Genomic DNA, 23,700 nt, shown 5'->3' on the forward strand with positions numbered 1-23,700 from the left:
TTCTTCTCGCATTAACCACCCGATGCGTATCATCCGACCACCAGCGGAGTATCTTTCGTCCTGGCCGGATGCTGGTTTGCGGGATGCAGGCAACGGTGGCATCCAGGATGGTTTGGGTGAACTCAGGGAGAGTTGTGGGAGTGTTTCGTTCAAACGTACGTCGAATGTGGAGGTCATATGCCTTCAGTCGGCGTCATCATAACGCCATCTTGGCCTGCGGGTGATGTCCGATGGCGAGGCATGGATGCCCGAGCAGCACACATGTTGTACAAAGATCACAGTAGCTAATGTGTGACCCTATTTAGTCACAATTAGGTTGCCGTAACCAGTTTCATTAGACTTGTGCTGCATGGGTGGTTACCGAAATCGGAATGTAAATGCTCCCGAATAAGTCCGCAGATACTTCCCACTTGAGGGCAATTACAATAGACCGACTAGCAGCGGTCACGTCGATGGCAGTGGCCGAGTGGCCATTAAACAAGGTGGGCGAACCATTGTTCAGTGATACAAGGTCCGCAGTTTCGAGCGATTCAAGTAGGGCGGCACCTTGGGGATCAGTCCTTGAATCACCCCAGGCCGGGTGATGTGCGTTCATGTTCCCCAAGAGAGAAGGAGACTAGTCGATTATATTGCTTACCTTTCTTATGATGCCCGGTAGATTGCCGCATGGTAAATAGACGTTTACCACACTAACTAAGAAACTACATCGGAGACGGACTCCGACAACTGGGAGGTCTTCGTTGAACTGGAGTACGTCGAACGGGACATCCCGAAGGACCCCTATCGCCACGGAATGCCGGATGTTAGGACCTACATTAGGAGTCCACTTAAACTTCCTGCAAGAGAGCGTGATCCATGGAGTTATGTGCGATCCGATTGACCTCCTGCAGGCCAATGATCCACGACGGGCTGTCGTGCGTTAACAGCTCCAGATTGGGAAGGTTATTCCAGAAGCCGTTGATGTTCCACTGGAGACAGAAGTTGACCTCCAATGGAAGTGTGGGGTCGGAAAAGGAACAAGCAGGCTACCTTGATCTGATCCGGTTGAAGGTAGGGGCGATGTGTTCGACGTACCAGTTGAGTTGTGCTGGTCAGGGGGAAGAAACCAGATTGTGTGTTAAGATCGTGTCCTTCGGATGTATCCACAGGATCGACACATGTATCGACGGGAGATTCTGTGATCAAAGGTGATTGTTTCCTAGATCCGGAAGCAAGGCCGGAAGGAGGAGCTGGATGAAGATGCTGGAAGATGTATGACTTGCACCCCAGGTTGGGGTGCCTGGGAGGCCTACACAGATAGAAAAAGTTGTTGAAATTTACAGGAAAGTAATGCACATAAAGGGAATGCCAAAAAGAGCGTAATCTTAAACGATATTTTTGCTTGAATGTATGCAATTTGTATTGCATTATGCAGGCTTGTCATTAGTCACAGTCCATAGTCATAGTCAAGCAATATAGAGCAACGTTTGACTTGCAGTATAAATCAATCGCAATAGGCTCATCAAATCGCAAAGCCGCGTTGTCAGAACGAGGACATAATTTGCTTGTCATTTGTTGAGTACGTCTCGTTACTATGGATAACGCGAACGATGTTTACCAGAAAATGACCCTCTCTAGATAGAGCAAAGACAGTCGTGAAGCTCGTTGTAGTGTTTAAGTTACCTACGGCATGAAGCCAAAGTTACCTGTGATTTATCGGTCATATCATCGTGTGTTAGTGCACAACCGTCACGGATCACCATTGGTGCAAAGGTTAGCGTTTACGCCTGCAGATCGTAAGGTTCTGAGTTCGATCCTTCAGTATATGTTTTATCAATTTTTTTTTGTTGCAATTACATATTTAAATGTCTTATTGAATTTTATCTTTGAAGATATTAATGAGATCTTAGGCAAGTATAAAATACGTTTTTTAATTGGCCATCTTGAAAAACTGCGTAGCGATATTGTTTAGATTAGTCTTAAATATAAAAGGTCCAGAACATTTTAGTCGCGACCATCAAATTAACAACGGTCAGAGCCACTGAAGGTCAATGAGTGAAAACACTTGCTATGGTTACCTGTGTTTTCTTGGTCGCGATGTGATGGCTTATGGCTAGGAGCATTGGTTGCTAACATAGCGTTTAGTAACGACGATCAACAGCAGTAAAAACTAAGCATTCTAATGACTGTCATGACCAATGCCAAGCCTGGCATTATGTCACTATTTAGTCGACTAACTGGCATGATGCTATACAAATTGCATACATTTAGGGCGAAATTTATGGAAAAGATTCATGTATGCTCAGAATAGTGTAATTTTCCGCGCCTGTATTTTTTACGCACCGATTAGATTTCATTATTTTTTTCTGTGTAGAACGCTGTGACTGTTGGGACTTATTGCCAGGGTTGCTATTCTTAAAAGGAGTAGATAGATTTTCCGTTACGCGTATTGATTTTAAGGCCTGTACTTGAACTCTTGGAACTCATCAATAGCCTGGAATGGATCATGCATTTAATTCATATTCAATTTGTTTTAAATTATCACTAAGAACATGTTCAAATTATAAATAAGCAAATTGATCTTTCGTTAAGCGTTCTGACCTTAAGGCCTGAATTCCAATTCTTGGAATAATTGGATGGTTTTGAATGGAACATGCATTCAAGTCATACCCAATTTGGTTCAAATGATCACTAAGAGCATGAGCATGTTTTCTGGAAGGATGAAATATATCTTTCATTACGCTTATTCATCCTAAGGTCTGTAGTTCGATTCTTGGAATTCTTGGATAGCCTGAAATGGAACATGCAATCAATTCGTATTCAATTTGGTTCAAATGATCACTAAGAGTATGTTGCATTTCTAAATGGAGCATGTAAATCTTTCGTTATGCATATTGACCTTAAGGCCTATACTCCAATTCTTGGAATCCTTGAATGGCCTAGTAGTGAACATGGATTAAATTTTTATCCAAATTGATTCAAATGATCACAAAGCGTATGTTGCATTTCTGATAGGAACAAACAGATCTTTCGTTACGCATATTGACCTTCAGGCATGTACTCCAGTTCTTGGAATTCTTAGATGGCTTGTAAGAAAACAAATGTTGAAGTCATTTCCAATTTGATTAATGAATCGCAAGGAATATTGATTTTTGGACCGCTTTTGGGAACATGTTCCATATCAAAAATACTTATATATGTTGGTGTATGCGTGAAAGCCTGAAAGCCTAAACTCCAAAGAGTTCTTGGAAACCCTAGAACATGTGATGAAAACATATCCAAAGTCTTTTTACGTCATATTTTTTTACGTACCCCCTATAAGTAGTATAAAAAGAGGATTAAGTGTAGTTAAATTTTAAAGCCTTAGTTGTTCATGTCATTTCAATTTTCTGATTAATCTCACTTTCACTTATTCAAATTTATATTTAACACTGAAGACAATATAGACAACAAACACTCTCGTTGATTTCATATTGAAACCATCCTGGGAAATGTAGGATGAATAAAATAATCAGAAAACTTTTTCTCATAAATATTTAAAATTTAAACAAACACAAAACTGTAAGAAAAGTTTTATTATAATCGGTTGTTTGGCCGATCCCGCGCCAAGAAAAACCCGGCTGACTGGGGTTTTGCGAAGACGTTGTGATAGAAACGAACCGGCGGATACCGACAGCGGAAACATGATTATGTTTACATTTCTGCTGTTAGTGGGTTGAGATGAAAAAAGTGCCCTTGATGGATGGCGTGCGTACCCTTGCCTGCCACAACTTATGATTCCAAGGGAACATCCGGAGAAAGTTTCGATTAGCTCCGCTAGCTCGTTTCAAAGCGATGCTCCGTTGTCTGTTTTACACTTGATACCAAACTAATGGAAAAAAGTGCAACATTGCATCAGATGCTTACCGGATGCGATTGGTTATCTGATCGGAGCACTTTGGTGGATTACCTGATTCTAGCTTTGAGTTTTTTCTCGTGTTATTGCATTGGTGGTGCTCGAAGAAGCAATCAAACTCTTTTCAAGATTTGAGAAGTTTTTTGCTGGTTATCTGCGCACAAACAAAAATCTTGTAGAGAGAATAAGTCAAAAGTATCTCAACCAAATTTCTTGATTTTCATTTACATAACTAAAAGCCTATAGATACCAATCTAAGCGACTGAATTTAGAACTACGCACATCATTCAACTCATCTTAACCTCCAATAATCGGTTTTTCCTAAATACCGTATCCGTGCTTATTCTGTTGCAGCTTAAAGGAACAAAAAACAAGTTTTGTACATCTTTGATTAATTTCACTAAACGTCGTTTTGCTATATTAAAACCGAAAGCAATCCAATCCATATTGCCGGGACGAGTACGTCCCACCGTCGACGGACAAGGATTGCCATTAGAAAGATTAGGTTCTTAGGAAAATTGCTACCATCTCGCTTATGGATATTGCCCCTGAGAAAGCTGTTCCGCTTTCGGGAGCGATTGATACCTACCACAAGAAGCCACAAGAGCATGAAATCGAATGCTGAGGTAAAATCAAGTGGAAAGCAAATTTCATCCCTCCATTCAAAAATGTTAACGCTCTGATAAACTTCCCTGCCCGATGGAAATAATAAAACGAAGATAATAGGTTAATAAAATTTTAGCTGGCATGTTTTCCCTATTCATTTGATTTCAATTATGGGATTCCGGTGGTATGTTGCTGGATAGTCGCTTCTCTCCTGGTGCTACCATTCGCATCTTGGAGTGGAAAGTCCTTGAATGAGATATTTGCATGTAACGTCAATCGCATACTAGGACACCAAACGGATAAAAATGAATAATGATCAAAAACAAAAGCCTATTTACTAAAAAGATGGTTGAATTTTTTTCTGGCTGTTCATGGATACCCTAAAATGTTCGTCTCTGACCTGTTTCATTTTCCCATAATTTAGCTTTTTTACTACAATTTAGGCTTTACCTTTATTTTCTTTTTCGGAACTGGATTTTACTAAAACATTGTCATGTCGTAGAATGCTATTCATATGAATGCTTCCTAGACCATACCAAGAATCCTAACTTTTCCGCATGACTTTCTGTGTAGACACGCATCATATCAATGTGTTTCGAAAAATCCGAAGAAAAGATATTTTAGTTAAAAGATAAAGATTGTCGCTGTCGTCGCTGTCCGGAGCATCTTGATGGCATGTTTTGGACAGCAGAACGAAAAGAACCGAAGCGATAATCTTTTTCTTGTAACTAAAATATCAAGTAACAAGTTGGTGAAACAGTTATGAGAGTATTTTGTTCTTCAAAACAAACATATCCGTCGAGATAATATTATTCTTCTCAAGATAATTTTCATTTACTAATTATTTCGACTGTAGTTTTCGAAGATGGCTTTTTAGTCTTGACAATATCAAAACACTGTTACTGTTTGTACAACGTTTCGATCCGTTTAGGATCTTCCTAATCTGTGGTTCTGCTAAACCGTTGTTTGTCACGAGGTAAGGATTTTGCCACATAAACGAGAACGGTTCGAGCACCAAGTTTATGGTAAAATTCTTTTTGCTTGTCATTTTCTGGAATTCAGTACCTGGCACTACATCGATCATCATTGTTTTTTAATTTTCATATACGCCAAAATGAGCACGAAGGAAAGATGTCCATCATCTGATATATGACACCCATAGTGAATAGAGCGATCACACAAGCTTTTAATCCAATTTAACGCATGGCGAGTGTGTTGGCATGTGTTCTACCGAGCAGTAGTGATTCAATATCCGAGGCGAAAAGGGACTTTGTGAATAAACTTCACAGTTCTGCTGTTTGATAAAGCTTCAAATTATAGATAAAATTTAATAAAAGCGATCCGGCAACAATATTTGATTAAGCAAATTGGGTTTCGAGGCGATCCTGTTGTTGTGACCTGTTGCATTGCATTTCCTTGACAATTTTAAACGGACCTTAGGGATCATCCATATATTACGTAACGCTTGCACGGCACAGTGTTTTATTTCGTCATTTTCACGATCGAAATATAAAAATTCAAAAAGTATTGAATTTAGAAGCGCATCTTTTGATACAAACAGTTTGATGATTAATCCCAATGTTCAGCAAAAACATGTTTTTTCTGATTTGCTACAATTTTGTAGAAGAGACAGAAAATGGGAAAGATCATTTGAAAGACTTAAAATGAAAAATATCTCGGGTACTTATTCAAAAAGACGTATGTGATTTTGTAAACAAAGATTCAAACGTCGATTTGTCCAATCTGATAGCACTCCCACGCAAACCATGACCACATATAGGTTGGGGAAGCCTTCGGCTACCTGTTGATGGTGTTGGTTTGCGTGGGAGTGCCATCAGATTCGACAAATCGACGTTTGAATCTTTGTTTACAAAATCACATACGTCCTTTTGAATAAGTACCCGAGATATGTTTTTTATGGGTTTTCACATACATCGTCTTGAGCTTGCTATATATTAGAGAAAGAGACTCGGCATGTTCAACAAAGTTGTTCGTAATAACTTTTGCTACAACAATGCTGAAGACACTACGTGTCGATCGCATTCTGGTAGAAAAATATGTTTTTCCACTCACTTTTAGGGGGATTAATCATCGAACTGTATGGCAACTCTGTTGAAGAGACGGAAAATGTTAAAAATTATTAAAATTAGTTAAAGTTAAGAGAATGGTTTTAAGGAGGGTTTCCACATAAAACATGTTTAACTTGTTATAATAAAAAGTTAGAAATTCGGCTCTTTGTCAAAGTTGTTTGTAAAAATATTTGTTACAATTTTTTTTGCCAGATGCGCTAAGTATTTTTTCAAAATATGTTGTACAAAAGGAAAAGTTGTTTCCAAATTTATCTGAATTTCATTTCGATGTTCTGTTTTTCATCGCTTACGCAATTCACTAACATAGTTTTAGTATCTGAAAGCAACTTCATTCCACTTCTTGGTCAAGCTCGGGCTTTTGATACAATGGAATCCGACAAAACCAGAAACCAATGCGTCAGCTCCTTATGTGTCGTAAAATTTACCTGCAGCAGATGCTTTCGCTATTGATTCAAATTGAAACGCTTCGCCATGTGTGCTGTGTACGTTTATTGTATTTTCGCCATTTCAGGCCATTTCATCGAAAAGAAATCATAATTTCCATTCTAACTCTTTCTAATGATTTTTCACATTTTTCATCTCTTCAACCCATTTCGGCCAGGGCTACGATTTGAAATTATAAAATTCATTGTTCTCTTTTGCGTTCTCTTTTGTCACCTTTGCATGAAATTTGGAAGAAAGATTCATTACATCCTATATTTTTGTGTAGATGTTTTGATTTGGTGGTTGGTTCCTTGGGGCGGTTTTATTGAGGGACTCCCCTGAGTTAAATGGGGTCAAAATAGGTCAACTAGCAGTAAATGCTCTCAATAATGATGCAATCGTTTTTATTCATCATTTGCAATACTGGGTATGGAAACTGGACGTATGGACCTTCAAAATCCGGTAACAGATGCTCAGAGCATCTGAGCACATTAAACACTTCCGGAGGTTCCTTGGGAATTTGGTGCCCTCAAGGAAGTGGTCACTTTTTGAGTGATTCTGAAACCCGGTTTGCGACATACCAAACTTCATGATTTTGCAACACAAATACAATAGAAGACATTTGCAGAGCTTCTGGGCGCATTGGCCACTTCCGGAGGTTTTCTGGGAAGTGGTCACTTTTCGAATGGTTCTAAAACTTAGCTTGCATAACATCAAACTTCATGATTTTTCAAAACAAATAAAATAGAAGTCATTAGCAGAGCATCTGAGCGCATTGGCCACTTACGGAGGTTTTCTAGGAAATAGGAAGGTTCCCCAGATAAATAGTCACTATTTGAATGGTTCTGAAACCTAACGTGCAACACATCAAACTTCATGATTTTGTAGCACGAATATAATAGATGGCATGAGCAGAGCATCTGAGCACATTGGCCCCTTCCGAAGGTTCCTTGGGAACCTGGTCGCCTCAAGAAAGTGGTCACTTTTTGAAAGATTCTGAAACCCAGCTTGCGACACATCAAACTTCATGATTTTGCAACACGAATGCAATATAAGACAATAGCAGAGCATCTGAGTACATTGGCCACTTCTGGTGGTTCGCTGGGAACCTGGTGCTCCAGGGAAGTGGTCACTTTTCGAATGGTTCTGAAACCTACCTTGCGAGACATTAAACTTCATGATTTTCATGACACTGGGTTTCAGAATCTTTAAAAAAGTGACCACTTCGCTGAGGGTACAGGTTCTCAGGAAACCTCTGGAAGTGGCCAATGTTCTCAGATGCTCTGCTATTGTCTTCTGTTGCATTTTTGTTGCAAAATCATGAAGTTTGATGTGTCGCAATCTGGGTTTCAGAATCATTAGAAAAGTGACCACTTTCCTGAGGGAACCAGGTGCCCGGAACACCAGCAATCTGATTTTTAGGGTCCAAACGTCCAGTTTCCATTCTAAGTATTGCAAAATGATGAATAAATACGATTGCATCATTATTGAGAGCATTTACTACTAGTTATCAACTATTACCTTCCTTGACCTATTTTTGACCCTATTTGACCCAGAGGACCCCCTCGATAAAACTGTCCCCAAGGAACCAATAACCAAATCAAAACATCTACACCAAAACATAGGATATAATGCATCTTTCCTCCAAATTTCATGCAAATCGGTTAAAAAACAAGAGAACGGTGAGTTTTATAATATCAAATCGTAGCCCGGGCTGAAACTTGTTAACAAAGTTGGCATACAAGCAAAAATACATGTTTTTGCCGGCAAATTGTAACTATCTGTCTGTTATAAAACCAAAGTTATCCAAATATTTTGATTATTCATGAGTTTACAAGTTTTTAACACAGCAATCGAGAAGACTATTGTTAACAAAAGTTTTCAATGTCAGCAGAAAGAAGAAATGAGCGACTTCCAGCATATTGTGAAGAAATTTTTGACTTTTTACAATTAAGGAAATAATTACAAGTGAAAATTCCTCTAAAATATGGATAATTTAAAGATAACTTTTGCTGTATGTAAGATGTAGTATTCAGAAAAAGCAGGCATTTTTGCTTGATTATTAACTTTGTAGAAGATATGGAAAATGGGAAAATCATCGGAAAGAGTTAGAATAAAAATATGGTTTTAATGGAGTTTTTACATAAAACGATTTACTAATTAATGATTTGAGTGTATTACTTCTACGTAAAGTTAAACGATTTACAATGATATGGAAATGCTAATATCATCTTCCAAACTTAGACGTACATGTTCATGATAGAATTTGAGGCGGAAGTATAGAATTCATAGATCTACTGTTTTCATCAAAAGATGCGCTTATAAATATCTTGATACTTTTGTGAACAAATCCCATATCCAAAATCAACACTTTTGGAGTTTTTATATTTCGATCGTGAAAATGACAAAATAAAACACTGTGGAGGGGAGGGGGTTGCTTGAAATAAACTAAAGGTAAGGTAAGCTTGAAAATGGCCATATAGCAAGGAATTTTATAGTTTGTTGTGATTTAGCCACTATGTTTCTTAGCTCTACTCAAATGGGATTTTCCCTGATCCAGAAAATAAAATATAATAAAAAATAAATTAAAAACTATTTGAATATTTAGATTGTTTAATAAATGGGATATCGTTATGAAATTCAATAGTGATCTACTAAGCTTTATTCTCTGTCAAATGCAACTTGTTGCGAGAGAATCGGTTGAGAATTACTATGTAAAAAAATGGCTTTTTATTACAACTATGCACACAAACATACATTGATGTATAACAACATGGGACTCTGAGCCTTATATAAAAAGTTCGTTTTTGGAGTGAAATTATAGCCTATACAACTTTGTTGGGTCTCTAATAGCCTTGCGAGCAAAGGCGTAGGATTGCCAATTCGGAGATGGAGAGTTCAATTCTCGGTTCGGTCTAGGATGTTTTCGGGTTGAAAACATTCTCAACTCCTTGGGCATCGTGTATCCATTGTACTTGCCACACAAGATACATACTCATGCAATGGCGGGCATAGAAAAGCTTTCAGTTAACAACTGAGGAAATGCCAATAGAATACTAAACTGAAAAGCAGGCCAAGTTCCAGTTGGAATGTAGAGCCATTGAAGAAGAAGAAGAACCTTGTTGTACGCGAAAGGCAAAATAGTCATTTTGTAATGGTCGTTCTAGAGCAGCGCGATTTTTTACTAAATCATTTCCAACAGTGACCCGGGAGTTAATTCGTAGCTTTTACTTATCGATGACCGCAGGGTTTCACCAGATGGCCATCCGGAAAATCCGGAACATCCATGAGAATGGATAATTCATAAAGTTCGTACTAGTGCAGCATGATTTTTTTTTCTAAATCGTATCGTAAATAACAAATAACAAATCATAATACTAAAAATTTGCCTTTTTTCGCAATTAATAACCAGAAATCATTTTTTTAACCACCACGAATTATGCATTTTGCCATTATCCATGATTTTGGATCATATGAAATAGCTTAAGGGTTGATAAACTAAAATAATTGATCAAATTTTATTTTTTGGTCTTTTTTATCAAAATAAATAAACAAATCATCACAGCAGGCTTTGGAATATTGTAATTTTTAGCAAGGTTGATCGAAGTTAGGTTTCAAACATCTTCTCTGAAGAAATCACATGATAAAAACGCTATTTCAAAGATTTGGCGTGTGGGACTTTTATGCGAACAGCGCTCAAAATTGTGAATATTGACCAAATATGTCGGCATTAACACTAGGATACATTCGCTGAAAAAACTTACGCGGATACAACATTCGTGCTGAAAATTGTTGTAACTAAATTTTCAAATGACTATATCTCGGTCGCTTTTCAACCGATTTTCTCAGATTTCTTTCCAACCTTTTGGCCATCTCTTCTAGTTTCTGGACATTACAAAATATTGTATCTAGTGGAGTTCGCTAGAGCTGTGGGAGTGAAGCAACGGATTCAGAAAAAAAAGGAATTTTGGTGATATACACATATTTTATTACCGAAAATGATATCTATCCTTCTAGTGATGGTCGAAATATTGAACGAACATTCGAAAGACATCATCTGGAACATAGGAACATATTTTGAGCATCCCAATTGTGCATACGGTGATAATTCAGTGCCTGATGAAACTGCTTTATACTAAACGGTGTATGAAACTACAAACAGCGATTCTGGACGAGACCCCGAAAACTGTTCACCAGCTTTAATTTCATCTTCCAATGAACAAAACATATCGCCGGCTCCTATTCATCTCAGTCACTGTATCTCTAATTTGACTGGAGCGCAATCATCGACCACTTCGCCAATACTGCTGCCAATATCAACGTCGCTGATACCGGGTACAGGATCCGTACCACTAACAGTTTATTATCAAAACGTTGGTAGAATGCGCACGAAAACCAACGAATTCTTCCTTGCCGCTGCATCCATTATAGTTTGTAGCAGTCAGAAAAAGTGTAAATATTTTGTATAAAGTTTATTATAATTAAGGTAGATTGTAACCATTTCCGTCTTTCAATCGCCAATAAACTGTACATATTTGTCCCTTGACGTATGCAAACGGGCACTATCAATCAGCCAAGCTCTCCAAGGTCGAAGTCATTTGTTTTCTGGAAAAGGAGGGAAAGGGATAGCAGCGCGACGATCTTGTCAAATTATCAATCGTGTCGATAAAGTCACGACTGTACACAAAGGGGTCGGGAAATGAAGTACTTCCGGTTGTGTCCGAGTCCCACCTTCCTTAATCTGAGGATTCACAGACTCGATCATTTCGTCCGTGACTTTCCGTAAAGTTAGAAGTGTTCGCGTTTGTTAGCTAGTGTTTCGTTTGCCAAAAGTAGGTCCTATTAGTGACGTTAAATGTAATTGATTAATAAAATAATTGTTCGTTCAACAGTAGGTTAAAGTTACGTGTGCGGTGTGAAATTGTGTGCGATAGTGGAAATCAAAGCCAAGATAAAAGGTAGTCCATCGTGCTCTAATTGTGCTAGTTGTGCCTGTGCTTATTTGTTTCGTCTAGCCATATTGGCTTGGGGAAGATCCATTAATTACGTAACGCTTAGAGGGGGGAGGGGGGTTGGTCAAAGTGTGACGATCCATACAAAATTTTCAGATGTTTCATACAAAAAGTGTGACATAGGGGGGAGGGGGGGTTGAAAATGTCCAATTTTTGCGTTACGTAATTAATGGATCTTCCCTTGGGCTTCTCACCCGCAGAATTTCCACGCACCCAAGCGCGATACCTGTTCCCCCAACGGACGGAAAAGACTGAACGTCGGAAGTAGACTGGTCCGTCACCATACTTGTCTAAGGGAGCTCTGGGGACTTCCACGTGGACGAAGTCCACCAGCCGGTTAATCCAACCGCCGGCAAAGCAAGCAACCGCCATCGCTTCATTGAGCAGCGATCGCCAGGAGCATCGACCCTACCCCGTAGGTCATCGACTGTAGTAAGTCGCATCGAATCGGTGAGTCTCCAATCCAAGTCTATTTTTGCATGGAGTGCGGCGTCCGAGGAGGGCGCCGCGGAGGGATATTTTTTGCCAGTCTTAGACTGAGGACCCGTGAAAGTACTATTGAAGTTGGAGTGGAGTTGGAGTGGAAATCCCACCAACCGCTCAAGTCTGTCGTCATCAGTGAAAAGCGTGCGTGAGCCCATTTTCGCCCCACATAAATTCCCACCTAATACCCGGAGCACAGAATGACGAGAAACTGAACTTCCGATCATCCGTGACGTCACACAACGTGTAGAAGCACAGAGTACATGAGAGTATGAGATAGGATAGAGCAAACCGCACACAAGCTAGATATAGGCAATAGAACGAACACCAACACATAAACCAATGCGATCTCACCCCCCACTCCCCCCATGAGTATGTGTATCTTCAGTAATGTAAGCAAATAAACTGTTCCATTCATGTAAATAAAGCTTTGATTATGCCGTCCCTAGCTATTAATTAATTGTGTTTAACGTAATTCCGGTCTGTTGTAGTTTTCGGTTTCGTCCTCTATGTGTTGAGTTTGACTGAGTATGTTGTTTTGCTTCCAACTTTGTGGGAGACGAATAGATGAACCGAGAGAGTCGACCGATGATGATAGGCGCACTCACACTTAGAGTGTATTAGGTGTGGTGGGCTCTCACCGTCTTTCTGAGTGGCATCGTGGCTGTAAAGCATGCTGCGAAATGGATCAATCAAGGTAACTCATTTTGCACTCACCGCATCAAAACAACGGCGGCACTGTATATGCATATTTCTATTCATGTGTGTTTGACAGAACATGTCTACGGTGGCGCAATCTGTTCATTTCATAGCGGCAGTTTCTGCTTATTGATTGGTCCATTAGGGTGATACCGTTTGGCAAGATTTAGTTCGTAGCCAGTTGGAACGATCCGTAAATCCTATCTGAAAAATAAATGGACTCGCCCCGGGCAAATTAACTTGGGCCGTGGTCTCCTTAATGGAGTGGCGCTTAAGCCACGTGCTTTTAAGAACGGATCGCTCCGTGCCGGCTCCAAGTTATTACTGAAACTTGGCTCAGAAGTGATGTGCAAAACACCGAACTTGCTGATAATTACAACATCTATCGATGCGATCGCAGCAGCTCGACTAGTAGTCTCCAACGAGGTGGAGGAACTCTTATCGCAGTTAAATGCATTTTGACAAGTTTGTCGGTTCATCTATCGGAGAGTGAAACACTTGAGCAGATTGTTGTGAAGGTTATGCTGATCCATAAATCCGTTTACATCTGTGGCATTTACTTGAGGCCGAACAGTGATCCCGATAAATTTGTTGCGCTTCCGACTGTGTAAATCAAATCGTCAACATAGCTACCCCCTGTGACACCGTAATCTTAGTTGGGGATTACAACCTTTCTCGGCTCGAATGGTTATATGATGACGAAGTGGAAGGATACTTGCCAACCAACGCTTCTTCCGAGCAGGAGTTAACTCTAACTGAAACTTTGATTGCTAGTGGCTTGAAGCAAATCTGCAATGTATCAAATTCGAACGGAGCTGAGCTTATTGAAGCACCATATTCAATTTTAAGCCCTGACCGCCACCACAAACCGTTCGTTCTACGTCTGGATTTTCTTAACCCGGTTCATATTCTCCAATCTGCAGTGGAAGGAATGGACTTAGATTTTGACTTCTCTCGCTGTGACTACGAGGCTGTGAAGAACGAGCTTAATTCACTTGATTGGTTCCAGATACTCAGTGGAGACGATATTAACAACTCGATTACATCACGGTGTCATGCAGGCATGCTCCTCTTCGTAGATCTTTACCTCGGAAGACGTACAAGCAACTCTGGTGGAACGCTGAACCACAGCATCGACGTAACATACTTCGTAAAACGCGTCGCAGGTTTTTCCGTAACCGGACTGCGACAAACAGAGCTCTTCTGCAAACCGTTGAATCGTAATACGAAAATCTCGTGTCGTGTACCTTTCGTGAGTATGTTCACCGTGTACAAAATGAAGCTAAATCGAACCCGTCAGCTTTCTGGCGTTTCATCAAAACCAGGAAAAAATGTTGTCCACTGTGAGTTTTGCTGATGTTACATCGAATGATATCTTTGAATCTGCTGAGCTCTTCGCAAGTTTTTTCAAATCGGTGTACAATACGACTCCTCCTCCAGATTCGGCAGACCTTCTTAACTCTCTTCCATCATACAACATGAACTTTCCGCGCCCCACATTCTCCGTAGCTGAAATTTCAAAATCATTAGGAGCTGTCGATCCATCGAAAGGTCCAGGTCCAGATAGACTACCTCCTGTTTTCATTCAACGATGTGCTGAAGTGTTAGGATTGCCGGTTTGCATTTTGTTCAACATGTCGCTTGCGCTAGGAGTCTTCCCAGATGAGTGGAAAATATCAGCAGTTACTCCAATTCATAAGGCGGGTAGCTCCCATAATGTTGAGAACTATCGTCCAAACTCGATTCTTAGTTGTCTGGTCAAAACACTAGAACTGTTGATTCATGAACGTATGTATGTGGCTGCTAAACCTGTTATCTCTGAGTATCAACATGGCTTTGTGCGAAATCGCTCAACTGTAACAAACCTGATGATCTACACTAGCATGCTGGATTCTAACCTGGAGAAGAGATGTCAAGTTGACAGCATTTACATCGACTTTTCGAAGGCTTTCGATAAAGTTCCTCACGGATTAACTTTAAAGAAATTACAACGTTTGGGATTTCCTGACTGGATTGTCACTTGGCTGCGTTCTTACCTGATTGGTGGGTCATCCTTTGTTAAATTAGGCACTGTCTCATCCAATACATATCCTACGCCATCCGGAGTGACACAAGGCAGTCACCTAGGACCGCTGATTTTCATCATCTTCGTAAACGACTTATACTGTAAACTTCGATCTCATCGCCTCATGTACGCCGACGATTTGAAAATATTTCGAATAATTCGATCATTGACCGATTGTCTTGCGCTGCAACAAGATCTAGATGTTATAGCCAACTGGAGTTGTTTAAATGGTATGGAGATAAATGCGTCGAAATGCAATTCAATGAGTTTTACCAAATGCAAAACGCAGATAAACTTTCGTTACTTGGCATGTGGAAACGAACTGAAAAGTGTGAGCTCCATGAAGGACCTGGGAGTTACGTTTGACCGCAAGCTGAATTTTAATAAGCATATTGCAACGATACCGCCAAGGATTTAGCCGTTCTAGGCTTCATGCGCCGGAACGCTGCTGATTTTGATGACGTTTACTCCCTGAAAAGCCTGTATTGCTGCCTCGTGCGAAGCATACTCGAATATGCTGTGCAGGTGTGGGCGCCCTATCACGAAATCCAGATGACGCGATTCGAAAGGGTCCAACGCAGTTTTGTTTATTTTGCCTTCAAGCGATTGCCGTGGGATAATCCTTTGAGGTTACCACATTACGAAGAGCGATGCCAACTGATTCGACTCGAACAACCAACACGATGCCAACAACCACGTGGGCTGCCCTGAGCTCTTGCAGCAAGTTAACTTTCATGTCCCAGCCCGTCGCTCCCGCCAACGTCAGCTCTTTCAGTCTGTCCGACACTCCACAATGTTTTGGCAAAACCACCCGCTGGAACGTTGCTTCAACCTCCTCAACGACATTGATTGGTTCGATTTTAATTGTAGCAGAACGATATTCAAAACTAGATTAAGGCAAATTTTAAGTTAGCATATATAAGTTTTAAACCAGTCTGTACAGTTAACACTGAAGATGAAGATAAATAAATAAAAATAATAATATTTAAATGCTTGTCTTCTGTGAACTTGATAAATAGAATATAAACTCTACTGGAAACATAATGTTTTAGGATCTGCTAATTGTTCTGGAATTTGAATTAAATGGTCTATCGAATCAACCACGACTTCAATGATGTCCCTAGCCGCAGTATCAACCCAATCATGTCCTCCAAGGACTAAAATAAAAACTCCCCCTGAAAAATTAGAAAATTCCCATAAAAAATAGAAAATTGCCAATAAAGAAATCAGGGTATGAGCAATAAATAAATATAAAATTTCCACAAATAAAACAAAATTTCCATAAGCAATTTAGAATTTTCCACAAAACAAAAATAAATAAGCACTTTTAAAAGCAACAATTGCAATTATAAAAGAAGAATTTCCATAAATAAATCAATATGAGCAATAAAAAATTAAAAATTTTCCACAAAATAATCAATAAAGAGCAATAAAAAAGTAAAAATTTCCATAAAAAAAACAGAAAGCAATAAAGCTGATGAAATTTTACATGAACTTTAAACGCTTTTAAAGAAGGGGTCATATTTATTTATTGCTCATATCCTGATTTCTTTATTGAGGCATTCCACGGAGGCATGCCAGTCGATCCTGAGCGACCATTTCGAAAATATCTGAAACTTTGCACAGTTTTTCAATTTCATCTAAATCGTCATTTTTCGATATCAAATCTTCATATTGAGTCACGGCTTACTTTTCAAAAGGTGTATGTGAAAATGGTTCAAAAATATTTAAAAAGCAGCACAGCAAAAACGGAATGTTCGATTGTTATGATTTTTTCAGCAAAGTTAGAGCAAACTAAATGATAGTTCTTAAGAAAAAGCGCACAGCAAAAAAAAAATTTTTTTACCTTTCAAAATATCATTTTTGTCACAAAAACTCAAATATCTCAAAACCCTATATTTCTACGAACGTAAACGGTTCATTATATTAGCTATCTACCATAAAAATTGGTTATGGTAAACTAATAAACAAAAAAGTTATGACATTTCAAACATTTCACAATTTTCACATTTAGTAAAAAAAATGTTTTCCCGTGTAAGTTATTTCGAGAATTGCAGTTTGATGCAGATTTTATTGTTAAGGGCTTTGCGTGATTTAAACAAGTTGTTTTCATGATATTTTGATTTAATTATTCATAGCATCTATAAGAAACTTAGACACGATCCAGTGTTGTGATCAAAAGTATTGATAATGTCATAATTTTCATTGTACGTGACTGGCGAAAAATTCTTTTAATAGTTTTGAAACCTGTTGATAATAAGAAACATATCAAAATGTTATTTTTAAGACAAAAGCTGCAAAATCAAAGATTTATATACACGTATACGTTTATAGTTTACCTGCAAAAAATATACCTCTAGGATGGAGAATAGACTTTATGATCGGGAGGAAACGGGTATCTTCAACAACAACAAATGCATGAAAGGTACATACCATGACAATGCTCACGAAAAAGCAAAAAAAAATACTACCACTAAGGTTGTTAAAGACCTTAAGGTAATTTTTTTTGTTCAGTCAAGCAAACGACACCAATCTAGTCAGTAAAAACTTAAAAAGTGATTTTGTTTATTGGAATATAACGAACAACATGAGTAGCCGCTTTCTCAACTGTTGTAGGCCGTTTGATGGAAAAAAGAGTTCAAAAAAGTTACGAAATCTCACCGAAAGCACCATAGATAAACTGAAAGCGACTGGTTATGCTCCAATGTCCACATTGAATACAAATTTACGCATTTGCACGTCCTGTCGTCTAAACGTTGACAAAAGAGCAATCTGTATATCATCGATTGAGCAGAGCGCAGGAAGTTCGAAAACCACAACAACTGAGGAATTGCCAGATGTACCGACAACAACTGAGGAATTACCAGAAGTATCAAGTGCTGAGAGCCTTGCCACCGTACCATCAGCGAAATCTGTTTCAACAAATCAATCGGAAGATGAGTGTATCCAAAAGGTCAACATCGAACGCTTTAACGAGGGTATAGCTGGGATAAAAGTGACTCTGATTAAATGGAGTAAGATGGACTACGTTTATTACCCGGAGAAAAAATACCGTGAAATATACGAAGCTGTACGAAGAAACCTCTTTAAATTAGGACCTGATGATGTGGAAAATACAGACTACGATGAGGTAATTATAAATATGAAGGAAAGGTTCTCGAATGCAGCCACGACAAGGAAAGAAAAATTATTGATTTTGTCGATGCTGCCAAGTTCGTGGTCTATTCAGGATGCCATTGATGAGTTCAAAACCAATAGAAATATAGTAAAAGAGGCAAAACAATTAAAGAATAACTGTCTTTCAACCAAAAATACGAGGTCTAGTACTGCATTTACAGATGAGACAAAAGAAATAGTAGTTCAATATTTTGAAGATGATGAAGTAAGTTGAGCTATGCCTGGTCAAAAAGATTATGTATCAGTAAAAAAAGATGGAAAGCGTCAAACAATCCAAAAACGATTAATGATGACGACTTTGAAAGAAGCGTACACACGTTTTAAGGAAATTCACGATAATATTAAAGTAGGTTTTTCCTCATTTGCAAGCCTTCGGTCAAGGCAATGCAAGCTTCTTTCCAATTCAGGAACACATAATGTGTGTGTGTGTACAACCCATGAAAATATTAATCTTATTTTACATAGTTTGAAAAGAATCAATTTAACAAAGGATATTAAAATGTTAACTGGTAGTCTTTTGTGTGAAAATACAACATCAAATTGCTATCTACGATCTTGTTCGGATTGTCCAGGTTCTTCATTGGAAAATACTTTATTCGCTGAGTTTAAAGAAAAATATATTGATCAGTTATCATTTGAGCAATAGGTGACCACGGATAGGTGTGACCTAGAAACTATTGTAAAACCTGTAGATGAGTAGTGTCATATTTTTGCTTGAAATTAGAAAGTTTAATCCCTCACGATTTCATTTAAACAGAACAATCCAGCTTTTTAAAAAAATACGAAAAATACATTACAAAATGGTGAATTTTTAGTCATTTGAAATTTTTCTGAAAATTACAGCTTTGTATTGCAAGATGAAGTGCAGTCCCATCACTGGAACGTACAACAAGCTACAATTCATCCATTCGTTATTTATTTTAATGGAAGTACGCAAATTGAACACTTAAGTTTTATTATAATTTCCGAAGATTCAAGACACGATTCATTATCCGTAAACTTGTTCATTGAAAAAAATTATTAACTTTTTACGCGTTGATAAGAATAAAGTAGTCAAAAAGATATATTTCATGTCTGATGAAGCAGCGTCGCAGTACAAAAATCGTAAGAATTTTTCGAGCCTATGTCAATTTAAATCAATGTACGGAATTGATGCAGAATGGCATTTTTTGCGACGTCACATGGCAAAGGTCCTTGTGATGCTATTGGAGGAACAATAAAGCGCATGGCCACAAGAGCAAGTTTAGCCAAAGAACGTGAGCATCCAATTAAAACTGCGAAAGAACTTTTTGATTGGGCGAATCGTAGAAAAGAAAAAGATTTAACCAAATTATCATTTTGTTTTACTACTACTGAAGAGTACGAAATAAAGGCTTCAGTGCTCAGCGAGCAATACAATAATACAAAAACGATCCAAGGAACCCAAAAATTTCACTGTTTCATTCCATTGTCGGAAATTAAAATTAAAGCAAAACTATACTCAAACTGTGCTGATAATAATTCAAAAGTGTTCGATAGTGTAAAAAATTTGAATAAAAATAAATAAAAAATAAGTATTAATAAACTGTTTTCATGATATCATAACCCATACCGAAATTCAAACCCAAAACTCTTAGAGTTTCTATAACAACATTGTGTAACTGCCACATTTAATTTAATAATTAGGATAATATAGGGTAACCGGCGGTAATGTTGGCCCTGGATGTAACATTGGCTCATCACGCAAATAATTCAATATTTCAGCGATAATACGTCGATTTGTAGGGAGATATTAACCACTGCTTCTTTAGAAAAGTGTATCAAACATATATCTGCTTCATAACTCTAGATTTATACACTTCTTAAACCATTAAAAGCAATTATCTTGCGTGAAAAATCACTTTTACTCGGTTTTTTAACAGCCATGTTTCGTTGACTTATGCAGGCTGGCTGTGCTAGAGTTTTTCTTTTGCCCAATAAAAGAGTTTTCTGAATGAACATACCTGCTTTCGCACATCAGATGAATGGATAACAACCACACTATGTCAGCTATCATTTTTATTTCACAATTTCCATTAGTAAAGCGACATAATTAACCAAAACTTTTTTGGACAATACTGGGGGCACCCGTAGCCAAATGGTGGCATGCGCTTTCGATTTGTAGCACCACGTTAGTATAGGTGAAACTCTAAAATCAAAACATTCTCACCAATAACCCGTACTGGAGAAAATAACCGAAAGCTGCAGATAGACTTTCTTTCTTTATTTAGTATTCACTTCATCGGACTGTACAGTCTTAATGAAGCCTGATGGAGAAAAGCCATATTGAGCGACTTCCCATGTAGCTAACTCAATATGGCGTAAAAACTCCATATCTTTTTAACATCATTACAAAATAAAACAATATAAAACATTTGACGTACGGAATACAAACATTCACTTATCATTAATAAAATGTTATTGCTTGCGATTAGGTTGCTAAGAATTTTTGTAAAAACAGGTTAATCCACTCAGCGGTCAAGTTTCATTCGCAAATTACATAACGCTAAACTCAACCCACACCAAGCCTCTAGTAATGCTTCATGTATGGTAGGGTTCTGAAATTTATAAAGTCCTTAACGCTCAGACAAGTACCTTCCCCTTCCCACAACCTAAAACGTCATGTAGTTTGTAAATGGGCCCTCATTACGCTTTTCTCGAATCACGATATAGGCCTTTTCATGTGACACTGCCGAGACTGCACTTGTTTACAATCGCTGAACAGGCCTGCAAGTCCGAAGCTGTCACTTTCATAGAAGATCTGTCAATTGACGATGAAATCAGCTGTTTTTAAACGTCTCGTGAAAAGGCCCATAATCGCTTTCATTCGCAGAACATACCAAAAATAATTGCCTACCTTACGGCTTCTAAACACGATTCAAGCATCAACCTTTCGTGGTTCGATACACCATTTTCTTCATAATTTTGCAAATAAATGATTCAATTAGTGTAAGAATATTTAGTTTTATCATCTTTCGCATGAATCCTACAAACAATTTCTCATTTGATAATGGAAAGATACAATGGATTATTATATTATGTTTCATTAAATAAACTTTCAACGTAATTTCATGTGCATAATTTCAAGTCAAATTACTTGACAAATACCTTCATCATAATTTAGATTTATTATTGCTTGCAAAATGTATTTTGATCTGTAAAATGATACCGAAAAAGTATTCTTTCAACTCGGGAAGTTGAAACACGTGAGAGTTTTGAGAGGATTCACAACAGCTGATCGACATAGAGAGGAGTGGAATCAAACGCACGTACCAATCATAAAACTTCAATACAGGCAGAGTTAAAAACAAGCATCCAATAATTGTATTTATGAATAATTGTGTAATAATATCAGGTAGTTGGCACAGTTATAACTGTTTATGCACAGTGCAAAGCAAGGAATTGCCTTGAATAAGTTTTACAATTGGCTTTCTTCAGTAGTGCGTTATGCATCATTCCCACCTAAAGCATTGTTTACGTTTTGGAAAAAAGTTACTTTGAGAGTATCGCGAGAGCGAGAGCAACACAACTGCCATGGTTTCAACTAGCAGTAAATCTCAAAATTATGCGGCAGCCAATAATTAACGTATGCAATTTGTTTGAAGGCACAACATGAGGGCTAGAACATGTAGCCTTTTTGCAATTGCAGTTTTTAATACAGTTTTCATTTTTCTAAACTTCTTCACTTGCAAATATGGTAAATATTTGGGAAAAAATGATTCATATAATAGTATTTTCGTTAGCATGTCCTTGGTAAATAAGATGATTTGATTTTCTCTATTTGTTTGCATGCTGCCTTTATTCAACGCAAGCAAAATGACTGGCACTATAAACAGCAACCCGTCTTTATCTCTCGTATGTTCGAAATCAACAATCAGTCGTCCCAAGTGGGCTGAAAAATTATCCACCTGATAGGGACAAGGATGCCGACGTTTTGTCCATTTCTCTCGAGACTTTCGCTGGTTTTAATGAGATATTGCGGACATTCATCGTCGTTTTTTGTTATTTGGCGTCAAAACCAAATGTAAGCAAGCCGACTGGTGGAATAATTCTGGTTGGAAATGCAATATATGAAGACTTATAACGATTAATGTGCTCAACCGTAGCATAATGGGCCAAGGTTTGAGCCGTTACCCCTAGATCGAGTAGAGAGACGCATCGATCATTCCCTGCAAAAAAAATATTCTGGTGCTGATATTAAATGTCAAATCTAAGATTATTTTTGTTATCTGTTAATTCATTTTTATTTATTTATACATATAATATTTATACATATAATATGCATAATATCGATGAATACATAAATATGGAATATCATAAAAACAACTTGTTTAACTCACGCAAGGCCCTTAACAATAAAATCAGCATCAAACTGCGATTCTTAAAAAAAAATACACGGAAATTTTTTTTTGTTTAATATGTGTGAAAATTGTGAAATGTTTGAAATGTCATAACTTTTTTGTTTATTAGTTTACCATCACCAAATTTTTATGGTAGATAGCTAATATAATGGACCGTTTTCCCTAAAAAATTTACGTTCGTAAAAGATAGGGTTTTGGGATATTTGAGTTTTTGCGACAAAAATGATATTTTCCAAAGCAAAAAAAAATTTTTGTACGGTGTACATTTTTTTAAGAAAGTACTACAAGACGGCGAAGACGCCATCTTGTTTCCAATTGAACCGTCAAAAGCGGTTCCGATTCGACTTGTTAACATTTTGCATCCATAAGAAGCAAGCAAATAGTTCAAGTGCTGCCAGTCTTATTTTTACGATATCATGCATTTTTATACGTTGCCATTTCGACAGTTTATCACTCCGCCGGTCTCTGGTTATAGGGTTGCTAGTTCAGATCTTATCTGTGTGATAGAAAACTAATTATAAAAATAGGCTCTTCTATTTCGGAATGGTTCACAAACGGGTCTGGTGTTCCATAGGGAAACTATTCTCCCTCTTTTGCAGCGATGTTGTCCTCAATGTTGGCAAAGGCTACTTCATATTATATACAAATGGCATGAAAATATATCTTGTGGTCGTTAATTTGTCAGCAGCAGAAGCTCCTAGAGAGCTTTTCTCGTCTGGTGTTTGACCTGTCACATGACTTTGAGCGTGTTAAAGTGTTCCGTCGTAAGTTTCGATCGAAAGCAGTGCCTGCACAACCACACCGGTGTTAAACCGATAAACCATGCTTATTCTATTCAAGATCTTGAAGTTGTTCTCGATGCCGAGCTAACGTTCAAGTAACAAGAAGGAGT

At 38.0% G+C, this 23,700-nt stretch overlaps 1 protein-coding gene across 1 annotated transcript in view; it reads right to left on the reverse strand.

Moving 5' to 3' along the window:
* Positions 1-827: 827 nt before the first annotated feature.
* LOC134206739 (uncharacterized) overlaps positions 828-23,700 on the reverse strand; it is a 61,172-nt gene continuing 38,299 nt past the window's right edge. Inside the window, exon 5 of the mRNA XM_062682466.1 lies at positions 828-968. Within this exon, the coding sequence (XP_062538450.1) occupies positions 828-968 (141 nt within the window). The remainder of the gene's footprint in view (positions 969-23,700) is intronic.

This window comes from Armigeres subalbatus, chromosome 1 (assembly GCF_024139115.2).
Source record: "Armigeres subalbatus isolate Guangzhou_Male chromosome 1, GZ_Asu_2, whole genome shotgun sequence".
Taxonomy (NCBI): Eukaryota; Metazoa; Arthropoda; class Insecta; order Diptera; family Culicidae; genus Armigeres; species Armigeres subalbatus.